Raw genomic sequence first — 25,000 nt, 5'->3', positions numbered from 1 at the left:
AGCGTTCTCCACAAACTAAATTGAATTAAAACTAGTGATGGTTTTTAGGTTGCTGAGCGTGTTCTAGTGTTGAACAAGGTTTATTTTGATCCCATGTGCCAAATGTTATCAAAAATAATCAAAAATTATCTTCAAGTACATCTTTTTAATTTAATAAACAGAGACCCCTCCAAGTCTTCGAAGCAGAACAGCCAGGTTCAAAAACAACTTCTTCCCACAGGCCATCAGACGGCTGAACTCTAAATAACACACTGCTCCAAATCTTTTCTGACTACTCCATACCTGGCAGCTCCAGTGCAATACAGTCTCTCTGTATATACTTATTTAAAATGTATTTATCTGTTGATACACATATGTTTATATATGCACTACACGTTGCACTGCATTGTGTTACTTTTTTTTTCTTTTCTCCCCGATCTGCTCTGAGCCAATGCAATGTAATTTCATTCTAATACGCACTGCCTGATGTAAATTTGAATGACAATACAGTCTAAGTCTAAGTCTAAGTCTAATTCTCTGCTGTAGACCAGTATTTCTGTCACTGATATCCAGGGGTGAGTACTGAAAACCCCTACTTAAGTACAAGTACTGTTAATATAGTGTTAATTTACTCTAGTAGAAGTATTAGTAAATAAAATTACTCAAGTAAGAGTAAATGAGTAGTTCATTAAAAAACTACTTAAGTACTTTTCGTATTTCCGCTGTCACAACGTGAACATATTTCTGAGCTTCTCAGGATCATAACTGGACATAAACTGTAGAGAAAAAGGACTAAAGCTCTGAGAGCTGAGACTGATCACACTTCGCTCTGCTAGTCACATTTACAGGCCTCTCTGTGAGCTGTGTAAGGAACAAGGTTTACATTACACTGCATGCATTTCGTGGTTGGATGATTATACAAGATGTGCTGGTTTATCTGTTTCAAATAAAGTATGCTAGAATCCTGGAAAGGCTGTGCAGATGCTGTTACTTAAGTTTATTTAAGAGAAAAAACAGTCAAAATTATGAGTTGATTGCTTAATTAATAATTAATGTAATTTAAGTGAGACCTGCTGTGTATCAGCTCCCTGGACTCTTAAACAGGCATAAAAAAGGCATATGATGCCCTAAATGTAACTAAAGCCCGGCAGTGAGGAGCTGAACTTTTCCCTTCTTTGCTACTGAAGATGGGACGGGTCGCCTACAGAGCAGCGCTAGCAGCTGTTAATGAATCAATGTTTTTTTTTATTTGAGGTTTGACCAAATTTCAAAAAGGGGTTAAACAAAGAAATGGGATTGGACCTAAGATTGGGATTCAGGACTCGGGGCACAAGTCTCAAGACTGCTCTTGATCTGCCCATCGATTCACAAATGTCAAAAATCTATTTTTAAATTAATGACGTCATGTTGTCAGAATCCAAAACATGGAACTTTGCAAAGTGAGGACATACAGCGCCCGGACAGTCTGTGGCAGCACACTACATTGAAAGCTAGTGCAGGGGTTGCAATGCAAATATTAATAAGAGTCATTTTGTCCTTTCAACAAAAATCAAACCACCTTTGGAGTCACAACATTTTGAATCCATTTAAGCAAACTCCAGCCAAGGTCTCAGCAGTTCAGGTCCTTGAGCTGCATGACACTGATAACTGTGTTTGTGGTTCATATCCCAGAAGACTAGCAACCAACCAGACCACAGCAGTGAAGGCCTCCAGCACATGGGGGCCATCAATCATCACCACCAGGACCGAGGTGTTCTGCCAGTGGAGGTCCAGTCCTGTCAACTACTCACCACAGAACATCAGCTATTCACCATAGAACATCAGCTATTCATCATAGAACATCAGCTATTCACCATAGAACATCAGCTATTCACCATAGAACATCAACCACTCACCATAGAACATCAGCTATTCACCATAGAACATCAGCTATTCATCATAGAACATCAGCTATTCACCATAGAACATCAACCACTCACCATAGAACATCAGCTATTCACCATAGAACATCAACCACTCACCATAGAACATCAGCTATTCACCATAGAACATCAACCACTCACCATAGAACATCAGCTATTCACCATAGAACATCAACCACTCACCATAGAACATCAACCACTTACCATAGAACCTCAACTACTCACCACAGAACATTAGCTATTCACCATAGAACATCAGCTATTCATCATAGAACATCAGCTATTCACCATAGAACATCAACCACTCACCATAGAACATCAGCTACTCACCATAGAACATCAACCATTCACCATAGAACATCAGATATTCACCATAGAACATCAACCACTCACCATAGAACATCAACCATTCACCATAGGACATCAGATATTCACCATAGAACATCAATCACTCACCATAGAACATCAGCTATTCACCATAGAACATCAACCACTCACCATAGAACATCAGCTACTCACCATAGAACATTAGCTATTCACCATAGAACATCAGCTATTCATCATAGAACATCAGCTATTCACCATAGAACATCAACAACTCACCATAGAACATCAGCTATTCACCATAGAACATCAGCTATTCATCATAGAACATCAGCTATTCACCATAGAACATCAGCTATTCACCATAGAACATCAACCACTCACCATAGAACATCAGCTATTCACCATAGAACATCAGCTATTCATCATAGAACATCAGCTATTCACCATAGAACATCAACCACTCACCATAGAACATCAGCTATTCACCATAGAACATCAACCACTCACCATAGAACATCAGCTATTCACCATAGAACATCAACCACTCACCATAGAACATCAGCTATTCACCATAGAACATCAACCACTCACCATAGAACATCAACCACTTACCATAGAACCTCAACTACTCACCACAGAACATTAGCTATTCACCATAGAACATCAGCTATTCATCATAGAACATCAGCTATTCACCATAGAACATCAACCACTCACCATAGAACATCAGCTACTCACCATAGAACATCAACCATTCACCATAGAACATCAGATATTCACCATAGAACATCAACCACTCACCATAGAACATCAACCATTCACCATAGGACATCAGATATTCACCATAGAACATCAATCACTCACCATAGAACATCAGCTATTCACCATAGAACATCAACCACTCACCATAGAACATCAGCTACTCACCATAGAACATTAGCTATTCACCATAGAACATCAGCTATTCATCATAGAACATCAGCTATTCACCATAGAACATCAACAACTCACCATAGAACATCAGCTATTCACCATAGAACATCAACCACTCACCATAGAACATCAACCACTCACCATAGAACATCAACCACTCACCAAAGAACATCAGCTATTGTGTGTGTATAGGGTGTGTATAGTGTGTGTGTGTGTATAGTGTGTGTGTGTGTGTGTGTGTATAGTATGTGTGTGTGTGTGTGTATAGGGTGTGTATAGTGTGTGTGTGTGTGTATAGTGTGTGTGTGTGTATAGTATGTGTGTGTGTGTGTATAGGGTGTGTATAGTGTGTGTGTGTGTGTGTATAGTGTGTGTGTGTGTATAGGGTGTGTATAGTGTGTGTGTGTATAGTGTGTGTGTTTGTATAGGGTGTGTATAGTGTGTGTGTGTGTATAGTGTGTGTGTGTGTGTGTGTGTGTATAGGGTGTGTATAGTGTGTGTGTGTGTGTATAGTGTGTGTGTGTGTGTGTGTGTCTTTAAGTGTGTGTGTGTATAGTGTGTGTGTGTGTGTGTGTGTCTTTAAGTGTGTGTGTCAGATTAAGTTCAGGTAATTATCTAATTTATAATTTTATCTGAATTATTGTATAACAGTATTCGTATGTGGCGCTAAACAAACTTCACATCTTTTATCTTCTGATTTGAACAACAGGATAAATTATGTAGCAGCATAAAAAATGAAATGAAAAAAATGAAATGAAATAAAATCATTAACGCCGAAGAACTCAAACAAAGTCTGACAATGAAGGTTTTTATTTGATGTTTTTCAGAATTTCCTGAATGTTTTACAGCAGTTGATCTCGAGTGACTCCTCACAGCTATAAACAGAAGCGTCAGGACAGTTAGCCGCCCTACTAATCTGCGCTATTTGAAAGCTGACTTAAAGCTGATTGCTTAACTTCCTTTATCCTTTATCTGCACGTTCAGTGCTCCGTTAACGGCTCACAGGATCCTCGTTAAACGGCTGTGAGTGAAAAGAGTCTCATGATAAAGTTCAACTGTCTGTCTGTGGCCATTCTACCTAAATCATACTGAGCTGGACTGATCAAAGCACTCTTTCAGTAACTTGTTCATGTATTCATTTCAGGCATTTTATCCTCAGCCTGGACGTTCAGCGATGATTCTGCGGATTTTGGTGAATTTCCTCGGTGGGCTCCTCGTCGGGGGGTTCAAAGCATCCCTCAAATTTTCTCCTTAGGCGTTTCCTGAGCTGCAGACTGCGCTGCACTTTGGTGTTGGTGTACTCCTGAGCTTTCAGCTTAGCATAGTAGTCAGAGAATTTGTTGAAGAGGATCGAGATTGGCATCCCATTCAGAATAATTCCAAACGAAATGCAGCCGAACGCCACCACTCGCCCGGAATACGAGATGGGCACCACGTCTCCATAGCCCACAGTGGAGATGCTCACCTGTGGAAAACAAGGAAACAAGGAAAAGCGTTGATTTTGTTGCTTGTGCCCACTTTATATGTTTTTGATAAAATGCTGTTAATTAAACTGTTTCCAAACATATATTATATCTTTTTGATGGTGATGAAAACACAATGTTTACTTTCAAGCTGATTCTGATATAATTAAACATTTCCTAAAATTTTAACCCGATGATTTCAATGCGTTATTACAGAGACTATCGTAGATTAACTTGTGGGGATAAAAACAGCCATAAAAATCAATAAATACACAATATTGTTCTCTTATTAAACTGAAAACTGTAAATAAAATGAACAATAACAGCTGCGATTCTTAAATGACCCTGAAGGACCATGTGTGTTTGTGTGTGTGTGTCTGCGTGTGTGTGCATGTGTGACTATGTCTGTGTGTGTTTGTGTGTGTGTGTGTGTGTGTATGTTGTACACTCACTGCAGCCCACCACCAGGCGTCAGGAATGCTGCTGAATGGCGATCCCTCCACGTCCTGCTCAACGGAGAACATCAGAGCGGAGAAGGTGAAGATGCCCATGATGATGAAGAGGAATAAACAGCAGACCTGCTCGAAGCACTGACGCAGCGTGAAGCCGAACGCTCGCATGCCCGTGGAGTGTCTCGCTAATTTAAGAATGCGAAAAATTCTCATCAGTTTGACCACTTTTAGCACTTTGCTGACCTTGCTCACCCTCGCCATGGCCTTAAGGTCATCCTGAACATTGATGTCTTCCTGGTCGGCGAAAGTCTCAAACATCAGCTGTATGAAATAAGGCATGACCGCCACCAAGTCCACGAAGTTCAGCGCGCTTTTCAGGAAATGCTTTACATCACAGGTGGTCAGCAGACGAAGGAAATATTCAAAAGTGAAGAAGAGTATGGAGACGATCTCAATGTACTCCATGTACGTCCTTCCGTACATTTTATATTTTTTCAGTTCACCTACCGTGTTCAGAGTCATGGCCACAATGGAGATGAGGACAAAGAGGCTGGAGAAAACAGCAAAAGCTTTGGCAGCCACTGAGGAATACGGGTTTTCCATCAGATCCCACAGGGCTTTCCGAAATCCGCCCAAAAACATGGTCTGGAAGCCCTCTTCGTTGTGATTGGGCTCAATTTCAGCCATGAGTTCCCTGTTGACCTTCAGCTGGTCTCGAATTTCGTCGGCCTTTTCCTCGTAGAGAATTCGGCAGCAGCGAGGCGTGTCCCGCAAGTGTAAACCCCAAAACTTCATCTCCTCCTCAAAGTTGATGGGGCACAGGCTCTCCATGACCCAGAGTACATTGCTGTAATAAAAGTGGAAGATATAGTGGAAGAATGTAGGATCTCGATCGAAGAAAAACTCGTTAGTGATGACGCAGTAATCGTCGCAGAGCGTCAGCTGCTTGACGGGATCTGTGCAGAGGGCTAAAGAGCCTATTCTGGATTTGGGATATTTGATAGCCAGATGTTTGGGAAGATTGAAGACTTTTCCACCTACGTTCAGGTTTATCATACTGGAGTGTCTGTGTGGAACCCTCTTTGTTTCTTTGTCGTTACCTTTCTTCTCTTTACTTTTACTTTTGGAGTTATCTGCTTTGGGAGCTGGACTGTCCAGGTTGTCCATTGATGTCCATGGTTTAACCAAGCTGTCCTGTGAGAAAGGAAACGCACTGTCCTTTTCATCTATGCTCTGTGATAAGCTATCGTTGAGTTTCAGACTGGCGAAAAGGCTTGAACGCCTCTTTTTCAGCTTTTTTAAGTGTCTCCTCGGTTGGTTCATTATTGCAGTTCCACAGTGAGAAGTGGAAGTGGCTTAAAATGTCCATCCACTAATTCCTGCTAATCAGAAAAAATCTCTCAGAGGCCAAAAGTGTTCCTGTAAAATTCGTCCCATGTTCAATCTGAAAGGAAAATGAAATTATAGACAAAAGAAAACAAACAGATTCAAGGCTCCTAGTTACAGAACATTAGCCGTTGTTCCACAGGAGATAAAGCCAAAGTGACTGCGTTTGGTTCAGAGAGCAGATCAGAGGCATGATGGAGGATTTACCCCCCCCCCCCGTCTAATCTCATTGCTGTTCTTTCTGACCTCAGTTAAAAATACAGCGCCGGGATTAGTGCTGTGATTTAAGGGCTGAGGAACGAACGCTGGAGGAGAACCTGAACTTACAGGCTTGGCACAAAACAACAGCGCCACCTTTAGTCTGAAAATAAACAAAACGCAGCACTTTAAACGAACATGCAAACAAGTTCTAAAAAAAATAATAAAAAACAAAAATGTGTTTAACTGTATTTATTACTTATTTACATAGAACACGACTAATTAAATAAACAAATAAATCAATCTATCCTTACTGAAACACAGTCTGCAGAACAGTGGGTTCTGAGCAGGAGGAGGTGATGATAGTGTGGAACGAACAAATGGTTCATCAGAACCTTCACAGTGACGTTGTTAGCATTTCACATGTGTTGTGACGGAGCATAGAGACAGAAGTCTTTCCTCCTGATGACCTGAAATGCAGAATTAATCTCACAGCACGTCGGCACAGCCGGACACTAGATCCTGTGATCATAAGTTATAGAAATTGATGACTGATGTTGATTGATTGAAGTTGATGTAAATGTATTAAATATCAGGATCAGGGTTTGGAGAGCTACAGAAAAAATAGTACTTTGTTATTTTGTAGCTACTTTACCAAAATTTGTAGCAGCTACAATTTTGCTACTTTTCCAGAAAGAGCAGTGGCTACTTTTTAGCTACTTTCAAAGCGCGGCTGTCAGAATGTTTGTGAATCTCCACCTGACACATCAAACAAGCCCAACTGACAGTGTGAACGAGACACTGCATTTAATGCTGAGCCACAGTTGAAAAGCTGCAAATATAAAAAAAGATCACCAAAAAGTGTAACAGTCTAACTTACACACGCAAAGGCCTGATATCCAACCAATATTAAGACCACATGCCAAGTCAAACATTCCAGGTTTTTCCTCAACAAAAATAACTGTTAAAACTCCAATTTAAACATTTCAGCAAGCTACACCAATCAGGCGTAACATTCTGACCACCTCCTCGTTTCTCCGCTCACTGTCCACTTTATCAGCTCCACTGACCGTATAGCTGCACTCTGTAGTTCTACAGTTACAGACTGGAGTCCATCTGTTTCTCTGATACTCTGTTACCCTGTTCTTCAGTGGTCAGGACCCCCATGGACCCTCACAGAGCAGGTACTGTTTGGGTGGTGGATCATTCTCAGCACTGCAGTAACACTGAGGAGGTGGTGGTGTGTTAGTGTGTGTTGTGCTGGTCTGAGTGGATCAGATGCAGCAGTGCTGCTGGAGTTTTTAAACACCTCAGTGTTGCTGCTGGACTGAGAATAGTCCACCAACCAACAATGTCCTATACAGTAAGTGGAGCTGATAAAATGGACAATGACAAATTTCCATAACACTTCAGATTTCTCATCAGGGACTCCACAGGAGAACTAGATTTCTAGGTAACATAATCCTCCTTTACTGTAAAATCATTATAACACACAGTTAAACAGTTTAACAGTAAATGGTCTTAAACACTGGAGTTAACTCATAACTGCTAATTCACCCTTTAACCCTAAAGACTCACAGACTGCTGGTCACCATATCAACGCAGAGAATGAAACGGCAAAGAGGAGAAGATGATAATTTGGAGATGAATGGACTTATGCTGATACGTTTAATCTGCAGCAACTCGTGAAACTTAAGTCAGCTTCTCATCCTCCAGCTTCTTGTTCAAATTCTCCCCTTCCACCTTAAATGGCGCAGCAGGAGAATCTGGAGCCTAAGGCGCCATTTAAGGTGGAACAGGAGAATTCAACCGAGAAGCTGGAGGATGAGAAGCTCAACCTCATAAAGTTGAACATTGAGAGACATTTTCCAGAAACTCATGGAGAAGTTTCCTGAGATGTGAGAAAAGTGGCTGCAGCTGAGCTGAAGGTTAAAGCAGAGCAGAGTCTGAGTTTATATGTGTATGTCTGTGTGGTTCTCCAGTTGTACCACAGCACACAAAAAGGCCATACAAAGGGTCATCAACACGGCACAGAAGGTTATTGGACACTCCCTCCCCTCTCTGGAAGACCTGTACAGAACTCGTTGTCTCAGGAGGGCTTACACAATCATCAAGGACAGTACACACCCAGGACATAGGATGCTTGAACTGCTGCCCTCAGGCAGACGTTACCGACACCTCAAAACAAGGACAAACCGTCTGAGGGGCAGTTTTTATAACAGGGCCGTATCCCCGTTAAACAAAAGCTATACAGTTCACCGGTGGGCAGATGTTTCTGTCCGCCTACAGGGACAAGTGCAATGACCCATTATGCTAAAAACAAAATATAATGTGCAATAATTGATGCTGCAAATGTCAATTCTCCACTGTGTATATAGGAAAGCTTAGTATGTAAATAGGAGAGCTTAGTTCATTTATGCTTACGCCTGTATAGTTAACCGTAGCTCTAGTCTGTGATTTAACTCGTTTATATTTTAAAACTTTTCTATTTTAACTTTCTATTTCTATTGCACCAAGAGGGGAGGGGGGGGCTGTAAACTAATTTCGTTGCGTAAATGTACAAGTACAATGTGTAATGACAATAAATGTTCATTTCATTTCATTTCATTTCATCCTCAGCCTGTATTAGAACATCAGCTGAGTCAGACTTACAGCCATGACGGTAAAACAGACAGAACATGTCGTGCCTCCCAAGGTGGTTTCATTATTGCTGAAAGGACAAAACGGCTCTTCTTAACATTCCAGTTACGACTCCTGAGTTAAGCCTGCCAGTTAGAGGTGATCAGCGCGTGGGGCGCATGCACGTGCCCGTCTGGGTTAGGGTTAGCTTACCCATATAAAAATAGATTTAATAATATAATAATCACACACTGTATTTCAAATAAACAAGATGTCAGATCAGACCTGCATCTCACAGAGTATCAGTACCTACAGCCCTCACGTCTGTCCTGTTAAAGGACCGTTAGATCAGATTTAACATGAAGAGGCTGGAACACAAACTCATTTCTGTAGGAATCAGGCAGGTTTGGGCCAGTTGGCCTGGATTGCAGTGCATTTGAAATGTATTTCAATTTTATAAGAGTAGATGTTCATATATTTTCTCATTTGGGTATAAATCTAAAAACAGCAAATATTAACCTTAAAAGTCTTAAAATATGCACAGTGAGTATGAATTTAATATTCGCTGTGTTTAGACTGAGTTCTGGTGTGAAGTGCTGAGTTCTAAAGGTTTGTTTGTAAAGACTCTGAGCAAACAGTGCAGAACTGCAGTTACTCAGGCTCAGTACTGATACAGGTGAAGCTCAGAGGCTCAGAAGATATAAATATACATCACTAACCTTCTGCCAGAACAGCCAATGAGCTCAATGTAAACATGGTGAAGTGTCTATGTTGCAACACATTTTTGCAGTTAAAAAAAAGTAGCAGTACCACGGCAGCCCACTAGGGGGTGTCAGCTGACAGGCTGAAAAAAATGCTGTACATGTTTAAATAAGATCTGCTGGGTGAGGATCTAATTGATATTTTCAGTATTAATTGTTTGTTGATGTTTACTGGTTCCAAAATTCAAACATCCCCTAAACAGAAAGTCATTATTACTGTTTTTGTTTATTAATAAACACAGATTTGACTTGAGGTGGGGATTCTGAAATCACACACGCACGCACGCACACACACACACACACACACACACACATATATATATATATATATATATATATATATATATATATATATATATATATATATATATATATATATATATATAAATATAGATATATACGGCTTTGGATGGTCAGGCTCCTGCATATGTTGTGGGCATGCTATGTATATATGTGCCCTCTTCCAAGTGACATCTGGTGTCATCTGTGACTGTTTTTAAAACAAAGCTTAAAACATATTTTTATCGACTGTACTCAGCAGTCGCTGATCTGTGGGCTGAGGTGTGTGGTACTGGTGTTTTTTTAGGGTCCTCTCGGCTACTCTCAGGGGCTTATTTGGAATGTAGCTACATGAAGATTTGCAGTCTGGATATTACATGTTTCACGGCACTTCCTAAGGTGGAAATGATCTTCTCTTGGCAGCTGATTCTTCTTCTCCTCCTGCACATTTTACTGTGCTTGATTGCAGCTTTCAGAACTGCTGACCATGTCATTCTGAGTATTGCATGCAGGACACAGAGAGTTCAGCCATTGTACAAAACATGATCAATTCCTGTGTGAGGAAGAAATATTTTTGGGTCAACATTCATCACGTTTTAACGTTATTACTTCAGGTGTCCTGTCAATTTTGGGCCCTGTTCTGTTTCCTATGGGTTATATTTTTTACAAACATGAGATCTTTACATTGTTTTGCTGGTAAAACTGTGATTTTAATGCAGTGAGATTCACAGCTTTATCTCTCTTCATCTCGTATTTCTAACAACTCTATGCCACATATGAAATCTCGGCTGATTCTGCTGGTTGGATTACTGTAATTCTATTTTGCCTGGTTTTCCAAATCAGAGTGTTCAGAGATTACAGTGTTCAGACCTGTAATTTATCCCCCAGCTAGAGACTCACAGTGGCTACTCACTTTAAAATCTTACTGTAGGTTAATAAGCGTTTAGTGGGGAAACGTTTAGTGTTAAAGCTCCAGGACCTTCTTCTTCCTCAGGTTCACGCTACAGTTACAGTTACACGCTACAGTTACAGCTACAGTTATCAAACATGCTGGAGGTTCTACACATGTTGTATTTTGTGTTCTATGTGTTTCTGTGCTTTTTTTTGTTGGAAGATTTCTCTTTGATGGAAATGTATATGATATTTAACTCTATATTTTTTATTTGTATTTTGTGTACTTGTTTACTATTTTATTATATTTTATTCATCGTAATTTTGATGTATAATCTTGATTTTCTAATGCATCTTGAGAGGATGATGCCAGGAAAGAGTGCTATATAATGGGGTGATGTGCACACACACACACACACAAACACACACATATATCACACACACAGAAACACACACATAACACACATATATCACACACACATATCACACACAGAAATCACACACACATAACACACATACATCACACACACACTCACAGACACACTCACACATCACACACATACATCACACACACACTCACACATCACACACATACATCACACACACATATCATGCACACACACAAACACACACATAACACACTCACACATCACACACACACACACACACACAAACACACATACATCACACATATCACACACACATCACACACATACATCACACATATCACACACACATCACACACACACACAAATAGACATATATCACACAAACATACATCACATACACATATCACACACACATCACACACATACATCACACACATTACACACTAACACACTCACACATCACACACACACACATAACACACTCACACATCACACACACACACACACACACACACACAAACACACATACATCACACATATCACACACACATCACACACATACACAAACACACATACATCACACATATCACACACACATCACACACATACATCACACACATTACACACTAACACACTCACACATCACACACATACATCACACACACACATTACACACACTAACACACTCACACATCACACACACACACACGCACAAACACACATATCACACACACATATCACACACACACACAAACACATATCACACACACACAAACACACACATACACACAAACACATATATCACACACACATACACACAAACACACACATACACACAAACACACATATATCACACACACATACATCACACACATATCACACACACACAAACACACACATACACACAAACACACATATATCACACACACATACATCACACACACACATTACAGACACACATCACACACACATAATACACTCACACATCACACACACACACACACATCACACATCACACACACACATCACACACACTAACACACTCACACATCACACACATACATCACTCACACACACAAACACACATATGTTACACACACATACATCACACACACATATGACAAACACACATCACACACATACATTGCACACACACACAAACACACAGACACATATATATCAAACACACATACATCACACACACATATCACACAGACACATCACACACATAACACACTCACACATCACACACATACACACACACACAAACACACATATATCACACACACATACATCACACACACATATCACACACACACACACACGTCACACACACATACATCACACACACACATACATCACACACATATCACATACGCATATCACACACACACACAAACACACACACACACATATCACACACACACATACACACATATATCACACACACATATCACAGACAAATCAAATCATTTTAAAGGTACTCAGGAGTGAGACCATGTAGGGCTTTATAAGTCAATAAAAGGATTTTATAATCAATACGGAATTTAATAGGCAGCCAATGAAGTGATGATAGCACTGGACTGATATGATCAGATGTTCTAGTTTTAGTGAGGACCCTGGCTGCGGCGTTTTGGACTAGTTGGAGTTTGTTTAAATTCCTGCTCGTACATCCTGACAGTAGCGCGTTACAGTAGTCTAGCCTGGAAGTAATAAAGGCGTGTACTAGTGTTTCTGCATCACGCAGGGACAGGGCATTTCTGATCTTGGCGATGTTGTGAAGATGTAGAAAAGCTGTCCTAGTGATGCCGCCTGTGTGTTGATCGAATGATAAATCTGAATCTATTATAACGCCGAGATTTTTAGCTGCTGATCCAGGTGCGGCTGGAAAGTCGGCGAGATTTAAGATTAAATCTGGTGATTTACTTCTGGCTAATTTTGGACCCAGAAGGAGAACCTCTGTTTTGTTACTGTTTAATAGGAGGAAGTTGCGTGACATCCAGCCTTTCACGTCTTTTACACAGTCCTCTATTTTCTTTAACCTGTATTGGTCATCAGGCTTGGCTGATCTGTATAGTTGAGTATCGTCTGCATAACAATGAAAGTTTACGCCATGGTTACTTATAACTGTGCCTAATGGTAACATGTATAGTGTAAATAATAATGGTCCTAATATAGAGCCCTGCGGAACTCCAAATCTCACTTTTGAATAATTGGAAGCTAAATTGTTTACCCTAACTGATAACGTTCTGATAGGTAAGATCTGAACCATGATAGGGCCGTGCCTGTGACTCCAAACATGTTTTCTAACCTTTCTAGGAGAATATTGTGGTACATTGTATTGAAAGCCGCGCTGAGGTCAAGTAGCACTAAGAGAGATATGTAGCCTTGATCAGAGGCAAGAAGAAGATCATTAGTTATCTTATCTAGAGCGTCTCAGTGCTGTGGTGTGGCCTGAATCCAGACTGGAATTTTTCATATATATGGTTCTTGTGTAGATATGAACTAAGTTGTTGAGCCACAGCTTTTTCTAAGATCTTTGATATAAACGGTAAGTTAGAAACAGGCCTGTAATTAGACAAAACGGCGACATCAAGATTTGGTTTCTTGATCAGGGGTTTGATAACTGCTAGTTTAAAAGCTTTGGGAACATGGCCCAGACTAAGGGATGAGTTTACAATAGTTGAGATAGGGTTTATAATAACTGGCAGGACTTCTTTGAGTAATTTTGATGGAATTGCATCGAGTGTGCAGGTTGTGTAATTTGCAGAAGAGATAATCTTCTCTAGCTCCAGCTGTGGGAGGGGGTTAAAGGTTTCCAGACTCTATATCAGCCAAGGTTTCACATCACATATTACACAATACATGCAACAGGCACACACACTCACAGATCTTGTGTGTTGATCATAATTTAGTTCTAGGTTAAACAGAAATCAGAGAGATCTGCATGAGGAGGGTTGTGAGGGAGACGCTGGGTGAGTAATCAGATTTCCTGCAACGAGAGAGATCGGCTGAACTGGATGGTGATGAATGCTGATGGATGCAGTGTGTGTAAGCTGGATAAGCGGATCAGGGAAACACACATGTGTTTGAGTTTGTCTGCCAGAACTTCGTCTTCAACTTGAAGGACACAGAAGACTTTAATCTACAATCTCAGAGCAGCTCTGAGAGACTAACTATCGAGTCCAGACCATAACTCTCACTAATGAGTCCAGGCCAGAACTCTTGCTAACGAGTTCAGACCAGAATTATCAGTAATGACCAGCCCAGACCAGACCAGACCAGAACTCTCACTAATGAGTCCAGACCAGAACTCTCACTATCGAGTCCAGACCAGAACTCTCACTATCGAGTCCAGACCAGAACTCTCACTATCGAGTCCAGACCAGAACTCTCACTAATGAGTCCAGACCAGAACTCTCACTATCGAGTCCAGACCAGAACTCTCACTCTCGAGTCCAGACCAGAACTCTCACTATCGAGTCCAGACCAGAACTCTCACTATCGAGTCCAGACCAGAACTCTCACTATCGAGTCCAGACCAGTACTCTCACTAATTACCGTCCTATCTCTAACCTTCCCTTTCTGTCCAAAGTTCTTGAACGAACTGTTGCCAGTCAGCTGCAAGAGCACCTAATATCTAATAATCTAATAAAACCTTTCCAGTCTATTTTCCATCCATTCCACAGCACTGAAACAGCTCTAATTAAGGTCACTAATGATCTCCTTGTGTCTGCAGATGCTGGTGCTTTAAACATCTTGTTACTGCTTGACCTAAGTGCAGCCTTTGACACAGTGAGTCATTCCATTCTCCTGTCAAGACTGCATGAACTGGGCATTGATGGTTCCGCCCTGGACTGGTTTACATCCTACCTGACCAATAGGCAGCAGGTTATCACCCTCTCTGGTCATGCTTCCTCTACCTCTGCTGTCTCTCAAGGGGTCCCATAAAGATCCGTCCTTGGACCTCTTCTTTTCATTGTATATATCCTTCCCCTTGGTAACATACTACATCGATACAATCTTGATTTTCACTGTTATGCAGACGACACCCAGATTTACCTCAATACCAAATCATTTCATGATCCACCCCTCTCTCACTTAGAAACCTGCTTATCTGAAATCAAGAGTTGGATGAAACATAACTTTCTTATGTTAAATAGTAGCAAAACAGGACTCATTCTCATTGGATCCAATTCCACCCTCACAAAAACTCCACCTCTCATACTTTACATCGATGATGTAGCTATCTCTCCTCCCCCACTGATCCGAAATCTGGGTGTCATCCTCGATTCAACTCTCTCGTCCACTGCTCATATTAACTCCATTGTCAAAATTTCATTATTCCATCTGCGCAATATTGCCAAAATCAGATCCTCCTTCTCTCAGAAATCCATATCCATGCTTTCATTTCCAGCTGTCTCAACTATTTTAACTCTCTTCTAGCAGGAATCAACTCTTCCTACATCACCACATCACCCCTGTTCTCCAGCGTCTCCACTGGCTTCCTGTGAAATATCACATACAGTTCAAATTCTTCTGCTCACCTATAAAGCTCTTAACAGTCTCAGCCCTTCTTACTTGTCTGATCTTCTTCTTCCTTATAAACCCTCTCGCTCTCTCAGGTCGTCTTCAGCTGGACTACTTACCATCCCTCCATCTAACCTCCAAGGCTTTGGTGACCGAGCCTTCTCCAGATCTGCCCCTCGAACTCTCTTCCACTACTGATCAGACAATCCAGTTCACTCTCCGTATTCAAGTCTAATCTGAAATCTTATCTTTTCGCATTGCCTATAACCTCCCTCATACCTTCAGAGTCTGACCCTGTCATTATACTGCATTTCTTATATAACTGGTCTGCCCCACCACACTCATCACCTGCCCTCAGTCTGCTCTGCTCCTTCATGTGACCTCCCATATACTGCCTTGACTCTTTGTTTGTGTTATTGTGCTCTTGCTGTCTGTGATAAGTGTGTTATCTATATACTTTGAATTGTAAGCGTCTTTGGGTCCTTGATAAACTGCTATATAAAAATAAAGAATTATTATTATTATTACTAATGAGTATGGATGCAGTGTGTGTAAGCTGGATAAGCGGATCAGGGAAACACACATGTGTTTGAGTTTGTCTGTCAGAACTTCGTCTTCAACTTGAAGGACACAGAAGACTTTAATCTACAATCTCAGAGCAGCTCTGAGAGACTAACTATCGAGTCCAGACCATAACTCTCACTAATGAGTCCAGGCCAGAACTCTTGCTAAAGAGTTCAGACCAGAATTATCAGTAATGACCAGCCCAGACCAGACCAGACCAGAACTCTCACTAATGAGTCCAGACCAGAACTCTCACTATCGGCTCCAGACCAGAACTCTCACTATGGAGGCCAGACCAGAACTCTCACTATGGAGGCCAGACCAAATCAAATCAAATCAAGCCAAGGGCAACAGTGACAAGGAGAACCTCCCTCAGAGCTGAGGAAGAAACCTTGGGAGGAACCAGGCTCACCAGTGGGGACCCATCCTCCTCTGGTCAGACTACCTACAGAGTTATTATACTACTAATATTAATAACAGTAATATTGGTATTAGGAATAACTAGGAGTCTATGAGAACATCAGCGTAGGGTGGGCAGCTCATCCAAGGCAGGTGGTGGCAGCTGGGCGTGGGCAGCTGGTCTGAAGTGGGCAGCAGGAGGGCTCAGCAGTCGGTCGTCCTTCAGTGTCCGGCCAGACAGGTGGGCGGTCGTTTGCTCAGAAAAAGGCAGGGAGAGGGAATTAGTTTTCTATCCGTTTGTACATAAACAGGGAATGTGAACATTTCCAGAGTGTGGCTAACGACTCCGGCAGATCTGACAATGACAGCTTAACTAAAAGGAGAGAACCAGAAGGACACACAGACACGGCAGCACTCTGAGACAGTCTGGCGTCCCTCCGCTCCACCGTCCACAGACCTGAGTGACCGCGTGCGAGCAGCAGGACGACAGCATCAGCGTCTCAGTTTACTATAATTCCCTGTGTCCATGGACCCCTGGATCTGCTGCCTTTATCTAGGGGGAACATTAGCTACCAAAAGCTAAACTGAACAAGTGAGTTTTCAGCCTAGTCTTAAAGACTGAGACTGTGTCTGAGTCCCGAACAGTTTCTGGAAGATCATTCCAGAGTTTGGGGGCTTTATAAGGAAAAGCTCTTCCCCCAGCTGCAGCCTTAGGAATTCTGGAACCTATTAATAATCCAGCGCTCTGGGATCTGAGTAGTCGTGATGGCTCATAATGAGAAATAAGGTCTTGCAGGTACTCAGGAGCGAGACCATGTAGGGCTTTATAAGTCAATAAAAGGATTTTATAATCAATACGGAATTTAACAGGCAGCCAATGAAGTGATGATGGCGCTGGACTGATATGATCAGATGTTCTAGTTTTAGTGAGGACCCTGGCTGCGGCGTTTTGGACTAGTTGGAGTTTGTTTAAATTCCTGCTCGTGCATCCTGACAGTAGCGCGTTACAGTAGTCTAGCCTGGAAGTAATAAAGGCGTGTACTAGTGTTTCTGCATCACGCAGGGACAGGGCATTTCTGATCTTGGCGATGTTGCGAAGATGTAGAAAAGCTGTCCTAGTGATGCCGCCTGTGTGTTGATCGAATGATAAATCTGAATCTATTATAACGCCGAGATTTTTAGCTGCTGATCCAGGTGTGGCTGGAAAGTCGGCGAGACAGACCAGAACTCTCATTAACGAGTCCAGACCAGAATTCCTCTAATTTTAACTCTTAAGAATTGCACATACTCAATTTAGTTTCTTTGATCTCTCTGCCTATATATTTTTCTTCTGTCTATCTGCCTCTCTGTCTGTCTGCCTGCCTGTCTGTCTCTCTGTGTGATAAATTCATGTCTAAGTTATTTGTCTCTATTGTATTTAAACGGAATAAAGGAAAAGCAACTAATTTACTTTAAATTCTGATACCCAGAGCTGAGGAAATGATGGCATTGATGCATTTATGCAGACATTTTTATAAAACTATGAAAACTATTTTCCCTTTCTGGCTTTCAGGCATATGCAGGTTCAGGCACAGACAGAGAGGACGACATACTTTTCTGAACTCTGATGCTCTATAAGATCTATCTGCTTATGTCCCAGGTGTTTATATTAAAAATGCACTGCTAATGTTTCAAGAATCAAGATTTCTTTTGGCAAATAGCACATTCAGAGACACGAAGAGAAGAAATTTAAAAAATATAGTTTATTGGCCTATTTTGAGACCAGATGTAAAAATGATAACAAAATGATTTCTCTGAAACATAAATTATAATCAGAAAGAAGCAAAACTGTACAATACTTATGTGGCATAAAGAAGCATAGTTACAGCACAACCTTTCACAGCCAAGACCACAGCTGCAATACAAAGATGAATATTATCTCTACACATAAAAAATAACAACAAAACCAATCACCATTTCAGAATTTGAAAGAAAAATAGAAACAGCTGTGAAACATTAAGTTCAGTCAATGTGACTGAGAAACGTCTCTCCACAGGAATTAAAACCATCTGATCTCTGATAAACTTGTATTCCAGTGAAGATCTGCTTACATTACATACTATTATATCAAGACTGTGACAGGGATTTAAAATGACTCACAGGGATTTAATATATCTGTAATTAACACTGAGTGTTTTGTGCATGATGCTGTTAAATAATGCCGTTTACAGTGAACTTTACTGGCTCAGTCTGTTTGGTCCATCGTTCAGAGATGAGGATTTTGTAAACAATCTTGTTTACCGCTGTCGTTTGCCAAGCCCATGAAAGTGTGGCCTGGGTTAGATCTCCTTTCAGAGATCTTCAGAAAACTCCTCCCTACAGATCTGTTCAGACACATTGCTGATCCAGATGCTGCCCTGCACCCATAAAACATGTCTGGACCTGTTAGACTGCAGGCTCAATGAGGCTGAATAAACGAGTGCAGGCCAGTTTCAGAAAGCCCAGGATTAGATTGAGTTCAGGTGTTGAGGCTCCTCAGAGCTTCAGTCACATTCAAACCTCAAGGTTCTAACAGACACACTAAAGACCTGGAGGACAGAGGTCTTTAAGCACCAATACATTCTTTTGGCAAGACAGGTGGCATAAAAGTGGACACCAGAAGTGTCTCGACAGGTCTGAGTCACAGAAAACCAAAGTTCCTTATCACTTGTTCTCAATTTCGGCAGGTGCAATCATCATGATGGTGGATTTGAGCGGATAGTAGCGGCCACGCCAGGTTTTCCAGAAGACTCCCTGTTTCCTCTGGTGCCGCTGTTTCGGAGGAGCGGTGACAAAGTATCTGCCATTCAGGTTGGATCGCCCACAGTTGCTGAACCACCAGCCGCCTGTAGAAGAACAAAAACGCTGTAGTTGATGCACAAACAAAAATGAATAAATAAAAAAATAAAGTAATTAAATAAAAGGCTTACCAGAGAGATGTTTGGCACAGTTAAGGTCATTTTTCTGGTCATTATCTTTGTCCCGGGTGGAGAAGGCCAGACCAGAGGACTCTGAAGGCAAGGCACTTTCCAAGTGTCCAGCAGAGGGTGCCAGGATGCGCAGGGAATAGCTGCTTTCCACTCCGTTCAAACGGAAATGGTACTTGACAGTCTGGTGGTCATCTCTCCAGTCAGACATTTGGATCTTGAGGACGTAGTCTTTGTCTTTGGTCAATTGGTAAATTTTTTCCAGGCCGAGCCAGAACTCACCTGCGGAAAAAAAGTCAGAGAAGTGAAGGTTAAACTCAGTATTTGCTCTTCAAACACCTTCAGCTGGCCAGTCCTGATGATCTGATTCAATTCCAGAAGATTAAGTCACTCAGAGTGAAGAAATCCTGAAAGTCCATTAGAGAGCAAGACTTTAACTCAGCCCGTCCAGCCAAACCTGTCCAGTCAGGAGTGACATGATCCTCTAATCTTAATCTGATGTTCACAATCCTTATTAGGAGTTAATCGTTTCCCATGATTCACAGCGCACTCACGCTAATCATGGAGTCACATGCAGAGTTTGTTCGTTTATTGGTTCAGAACTGAATGTGAGTTCTTACTGTCGAGGCTTCCAAAGCCGCTCTGATACGCATCCCACAGCTGGTCGAAGTCTACTGACCCGTCCTGCCGTCTCTGAATGACCGTCCACCCGCCCTCTGTTTTCAACAGAGAACACACAGAGCAGATATGAAAACATGTTCAAACTGAAGAAGCATGTGAATTACACGTTTTAAATCGTGTAAAATGAGAGTAAATTACAACATTACAATATAAATCCTACTCATGTAAGAGTTTCTGAAGGTTCCAGGTTAATTGTATGAATTTGATAATCATTTCATTTTGAATGAGTCGCTCGCCTTTATTGGATTTCAGCAATAAATAATCATGTTGTAGTTGCAGATTGTGATCATCATTTGTGGTTTATTTCCTGTTGTAATTGTTGTTATTTGTCCAAGAACCTGATGACTGATTTATCAGATTTTAATGCTCTGTTTGTACCTGATGTCATTTCACAGGACACCTCGAAGGGCAGCGAGTCTGCAGGCTGTACAGTGTAAACTCCACTTGCTTGCTCTCCTCTCAGGAACAGATCATGACAGTCAGAGCTCAGCGCTGAAAACACAAGATTAAAGACTCGCTTTAGTATTTAGAGCTAATTTTCCTTTAGGAAACAGACTGTGTGCGTTAATCATCTAAAATACTCAAAAACCTAAAACCACTAAACTCTAAATAATCTAAAACCTAAAACTCTAAATTCTAAGAAGTTTAAAGTGTATAAACGGTAAGGTCTAAACTCCAGTTGGGCTCTTCGTTCCTCACAAATGCCCCCAGTTTATTCAGAATATTTTAACTGCTCTGTTTATGGTGTTTGTTGTTGTTTGCCTGAAAATGCAGCTGCTGTATTTTTACTACAGCTGTGTGGGTTTGTGGCTCTGAGTGTGTAAACATGACCTTTCCTCCAGTTCCCAACACACACACACACACACACACACACAATCATCTTCAACAGCATTCCGCCTTAACCCTCCCCACAGCCCCCGCAACATTCCCCCATTCCTCTGCAATCCCCCACCCTCCTCATGCATCCTTCACGTGCACAGCAGCCCGTCTGTGATGTCACAGTGTGTGGACGCTGAGTGGACACTGGCTGATCTGAGCTGCTCTGTTTTTGGATTAGTGATCTATCTATCTATCTATCTATCTATCTATCTGTCTATCTGTCTGTCTGTCTGTATTCTGATAAGACATGTTTTTTAACACTTTTATCACTATTGGTTTAGTGACAATAATCTGTCATATTAGATCAAAGTTTTGAAATTGTTCATTTTTACACAGGAATAAGTGTGTGTGTGTGTGTGTGTGTGTGTGTATGAGTGTGAAAGTGTATGTGAGTGTGTGTGAGTGTGTGAAAATGTATGTGAGTGTGTGTGTGTGTGTGTGTGAGTGTGTGTGGGTGTGTGAGTGTGTATGAATGTGTGTGTGTGTGTGTGTGAGTGTGTGTGTATGAATGTGTGTGTGAGTGTGTGTGTGTGTATCTGTGTGAGTGTGTATGTGTGTGTGTGAGTATGTGTGTGTGAGTGTGTGTCTGTGTGAGTGTGTGAGTGTGTGTGTGTGTGTATGAATGTGTGTGTGTGTGAGTATGTGTGTGTGAGTGTGTGTGAGTATGTGTGTGTGTGAGTATGTGTGTGTGAGTGTGTGTTTGGGGGGGTGGTAGCTGTGACAGATCTGGGGGAAAGGTTACACATTCCTGGAGGAAATGAGTGTTTTTTTTTCCTTGTGACGGAATAAAACCAGAGTTTCGTCCAAACAGCAGGAAAGTGTGTACAAAGTTCACCATCCCAAACTAAAAATACCCCCCCTCCACACCCCCAACTCCGAGAGGGGTCTCACCGGCTCTGAGCCAGGAAATCTGATCTGATTCAAGACATACAGACCCCCCCCCCCAGGCCTTTCTGTGACCTGGCTCAGCATCAGCTGAGACCACTTACCCCTCACCTATCTGGAACCACTCCACACTAAGGCTGGCCTTTAGAACGGCTTCTGATGTGACTGAGCTGCAGTTCACATTTAACCTACTCAGCTCACCAGCTTTAAACCCAGATCCACTAATGCTAACGCTAAGGCTAACCCAGAGAAGCGCTGCTCTGCTGATGACCTACACTTGTGGACTGAGAAGGTCAGTAATAACTGTGTGATCAGATGATGATCTACAGATGACCGTCTTTGTTCTGTTTATCTCTTAATAGTTGAACTTGTTTCTGGGTTCTTTGTTTCAAGAATGAAGAAACAAACATCAACCTAGAAAAATCTCATTTCTTAGCACTGAAACTGCTGAACAGGAGAAATCATATAAGATCATTTCAGTTCTGGTCTGAGTTCATTCTGCTGATTCTCAGGTTTAACGTGTAAAAGGCGACAGAAACACGTCTGAATCAGTTCTGTCAGATCAGGATGAACCGGCGTGGGGTCACAACTGATTGCACTGCAGTTACTGTAATTACGGGATTTGAGTCTGTATGTAAATCAGTCTCACCGACTGGAGAGTCGCGCTGCTCCACGTTTTCATTCTGCTGGGTTTCGTCCTCTTTCTGACGCTCGCTTCTCATTTGAATCTGTGGATAACAAAGAACAGAAATACTGTTAGTTATGCTATTATTAGAGCTATTAACATTATTAATCCATCCATCCATCCATCCATTTTCTAAGCCGCTTCTCCGTCAGGGTCGCGGGGGGATGCTGGATAACATTATTAATATCATTAATATATTAATTAATTATTTAATATCAATTAATTAATTAATATCATATCTATTATAACAGAGATACTGTTTAAATCAGCGTTATTGATCGGTATCAGTCTTTGGGGTTGTTTACTCACCTGGCTCTGAAGAGTCCGAAGGCGAATATTTTGTTTGTCCAGTTTGTCCTGCTGTTGTTTGATTCGCTCCACGAGCTCATCAATTCGCTGATTTTGTGCCTCGAGCATCCACTGAAACACAGACACACACCCGCTGATCAGTGCTGACTGTTTCATTTACTCAGAAAGATTTTAATACCGGCAGAACTTCTCTGACCACAGCAGAGGTCATCAGTGTTTAATCGGTTCTCCTCAATCAAATAGTTGAACTTGTTTCTGGGTTCTGGGTTTTGGTTCTGTTTCTGGGTTCTACATCATGTAGACTCGTCGTTTTTCTGTAAAGGGTTAGTTTTTATGCACTGAAATGCTGCAGCTGCTTCTTGCTGACTCTGGATGAGTGAAACATCCTGAGCTGTGATCAGATCAGAGTCGTGCGGTCAGGCTTGTAAACTGTGGTCAGATCCTCTCACTGCAGACACAGTTAAGAGCTTTTAAATGAAGCTTCCAAACAGTTTTCTAACTATAAAAAGTCCTGAGAGACTGAACATTTCCTCTGTATTAATATATATGAATATATAATATATTAATCCCAGTCGTGCAGACTGTGTGGTCGAGGGCTGAACTTCGCTCAGCGGCGCGTTTCTGTTCTGTTATATAACTTTTACAAGCGAAAGCGTTTTTCTGGGTTAGACAGAAAAACATCCAGTTCAGTTTCTCCACTTTGAAATTCCATTAAAACTGTATAAGTTTACCTAATTTTATATAAAATGAATCTGTAAATAAATCTGTTGAGCTAATTTTTGAGCATCAGCGTGTCCGAGCGCTGTGGACAGTAATGTTCTGTTCTTTTGTCTGACCAAGCTCAACTCGTCTGCTGCACGTACAACACGGCACACAGTTCCACACACAGTCATTACTGCTATCACACTTATTATTACTGTTCAGTTCATTCATTTATCTATAAAATATGCACAGCAGTGGAAACGTTCACAGTAAACATTAACCATAAGTTCTAACTCAACTTAGTTTATTCACTTTTATATAAAAATGTTTAACGGGTAGGGTTTCTCAGAAGTTCTGAAAGTACCTGAATGATTTGAGTGTCGCTGTGGTTTCCGCCGGCCATGTTCAGACCTTCTCCCTGCATCATACCGTCCACTTTCTCTTCCAGCTTATTCAACTTCTCATGGAACTTCTGCCTGTCCCTCAACAGCTCCTCAGCCTTCTCTTGCATGTCAGAGGAGATGTTCAGGATCTGACCCTCACGTTCCTCCAGGCTTTGAGCCTTCATCTTCAGGAACTCACTGTCCTCCTGCAGATGCTGACTCAGTCTGCTCAGCTCGGTCACCGAGCTGTTGAAGACCTTCAGCTTTACGGAGACGTCCCTCATCTGGCCTTTCGTTTTGTCCACATGTTCCTTCAGCCCCTGACCGAGCTGCAGGAGGCCATGGGCCAGAACGTTCACATCGTCCCAAGCAGCGTACTGGACCCTCTTCTCCTTCCTCTCTGATTTCCTCTCATAGGGGAAGCTTATCACTGAGCAGA

General features: G+C 41.6%; 2 protein-coding genes across 2 annotated transcripts in view; both read right to left on the bottom strand.

Annotated features, from left to right (window-relative positions):
- Nucleotides 1–3,955: 3,955 nt before the first annotated feature.
- Nucleotides 3,956–6,623, bottom strand: si:rp71-39b20.4 (potassium voltage-gated channel subfamily V member 2). Its single transcript, XM_017688798.2, has 2 exons — nucleotides 5,077–6,623; nucleotides 3,956–4,626 (listed from the first exon to the last, which is right to left on the bottom strand). Exons 1-2 carry the CDS (start codon nucleotides 6,397–6,399, stop codon nucleotides 4,330–4,332), a joined length of 1,620 nt encoding a protein of 539 aa, XP_017544287.1. The 5' UTR covers nucleotides 6,400–6,623; the 3' UTR covers nucleotides 3,956–4,329.
- A 12,196-nt stretch (nucleotides 6,624–18,819) lies between these two features.
- angptl4 (angiopoietin-like 4) overlaps nucleotides 18,820–25,000 on the bottom strand; it is a 6,307-nt gene continuing 126 nt past the window's right edge. The window contains exons 1-7 of the mRNA XM_017688797.2: nucleotides 24,543–25,000; nucleotides 23,477–23,587; nucleotides 23,132–23,210; nucleotides 21,097–21,210; nucleotides 20,658–20,753; nucleotides 20,041–20,319; nucleotides 18,820–19,956 (exon numbers count right to left, since the gene is read on the bottom strand). The exon at nucleotides 24,543–25,000 is cut by the window's right edge and continues 126 nt beyond it. Coding sequence (XP_017544286.1) covers nucleotides 19,775–19,956; nucleotides 20,041–20,319; nucleotides 20,658–20,753; nucleotides 21,097–21,210; nucleotides 23,132–23,210; nucleotides 23,477–23,587; nucleotides 24,543–25,000 — 1,319 coding nt within the window. The 3' untranslated portion in view covers nucleotides 18,820–19,774. The remainder of the gene's footprint in view (nucleotides 19,957–20,040; nucleotides 20,320–20,657; nucleotides 20,754–21,096; nucleotides 21,211–23,131; nucleotides 23,211–23,476; nucleotides 23,588–24,542) is intronic.

This window comes from Pygocentrus nattereri, chromosome 19 (assembly GCF_015220715.1).
Source record: "Pygocentrus nattereri isolate fPygNat1 chromosome 19, fPygNat1.pri, whole genome shotgun sequence".
Lineage (NCBI taxonomy): Eukaryota > Metazoa > Chordata > Actinopteri > Characiformes > Serrasalmidae > Pygocentrus > Pygocentrus nattereri.
The sequence above is the reverse complement of the archived record's forward strand: the minus strand, read 5'-3'. Positions and strand labels throughout refer to the sequence as shown.

Coding starts and splice junctions, on each gene's coding strand:
- si:rp71-39b20.4 (XM_017688798.2), bottom strand. CDS start 6,399: ATGAACCAACCGAGGAGACACTTAAAAAAGCTGAAAAAGAGGCGTTCA. Junction 4,627..5,076: donor ACGCCTGGTGGTGGGCTGCA/GTGAGTGTACAA, acceptor TGTTTTCCACAG/GTGAGCATCTCCACTGTGGG.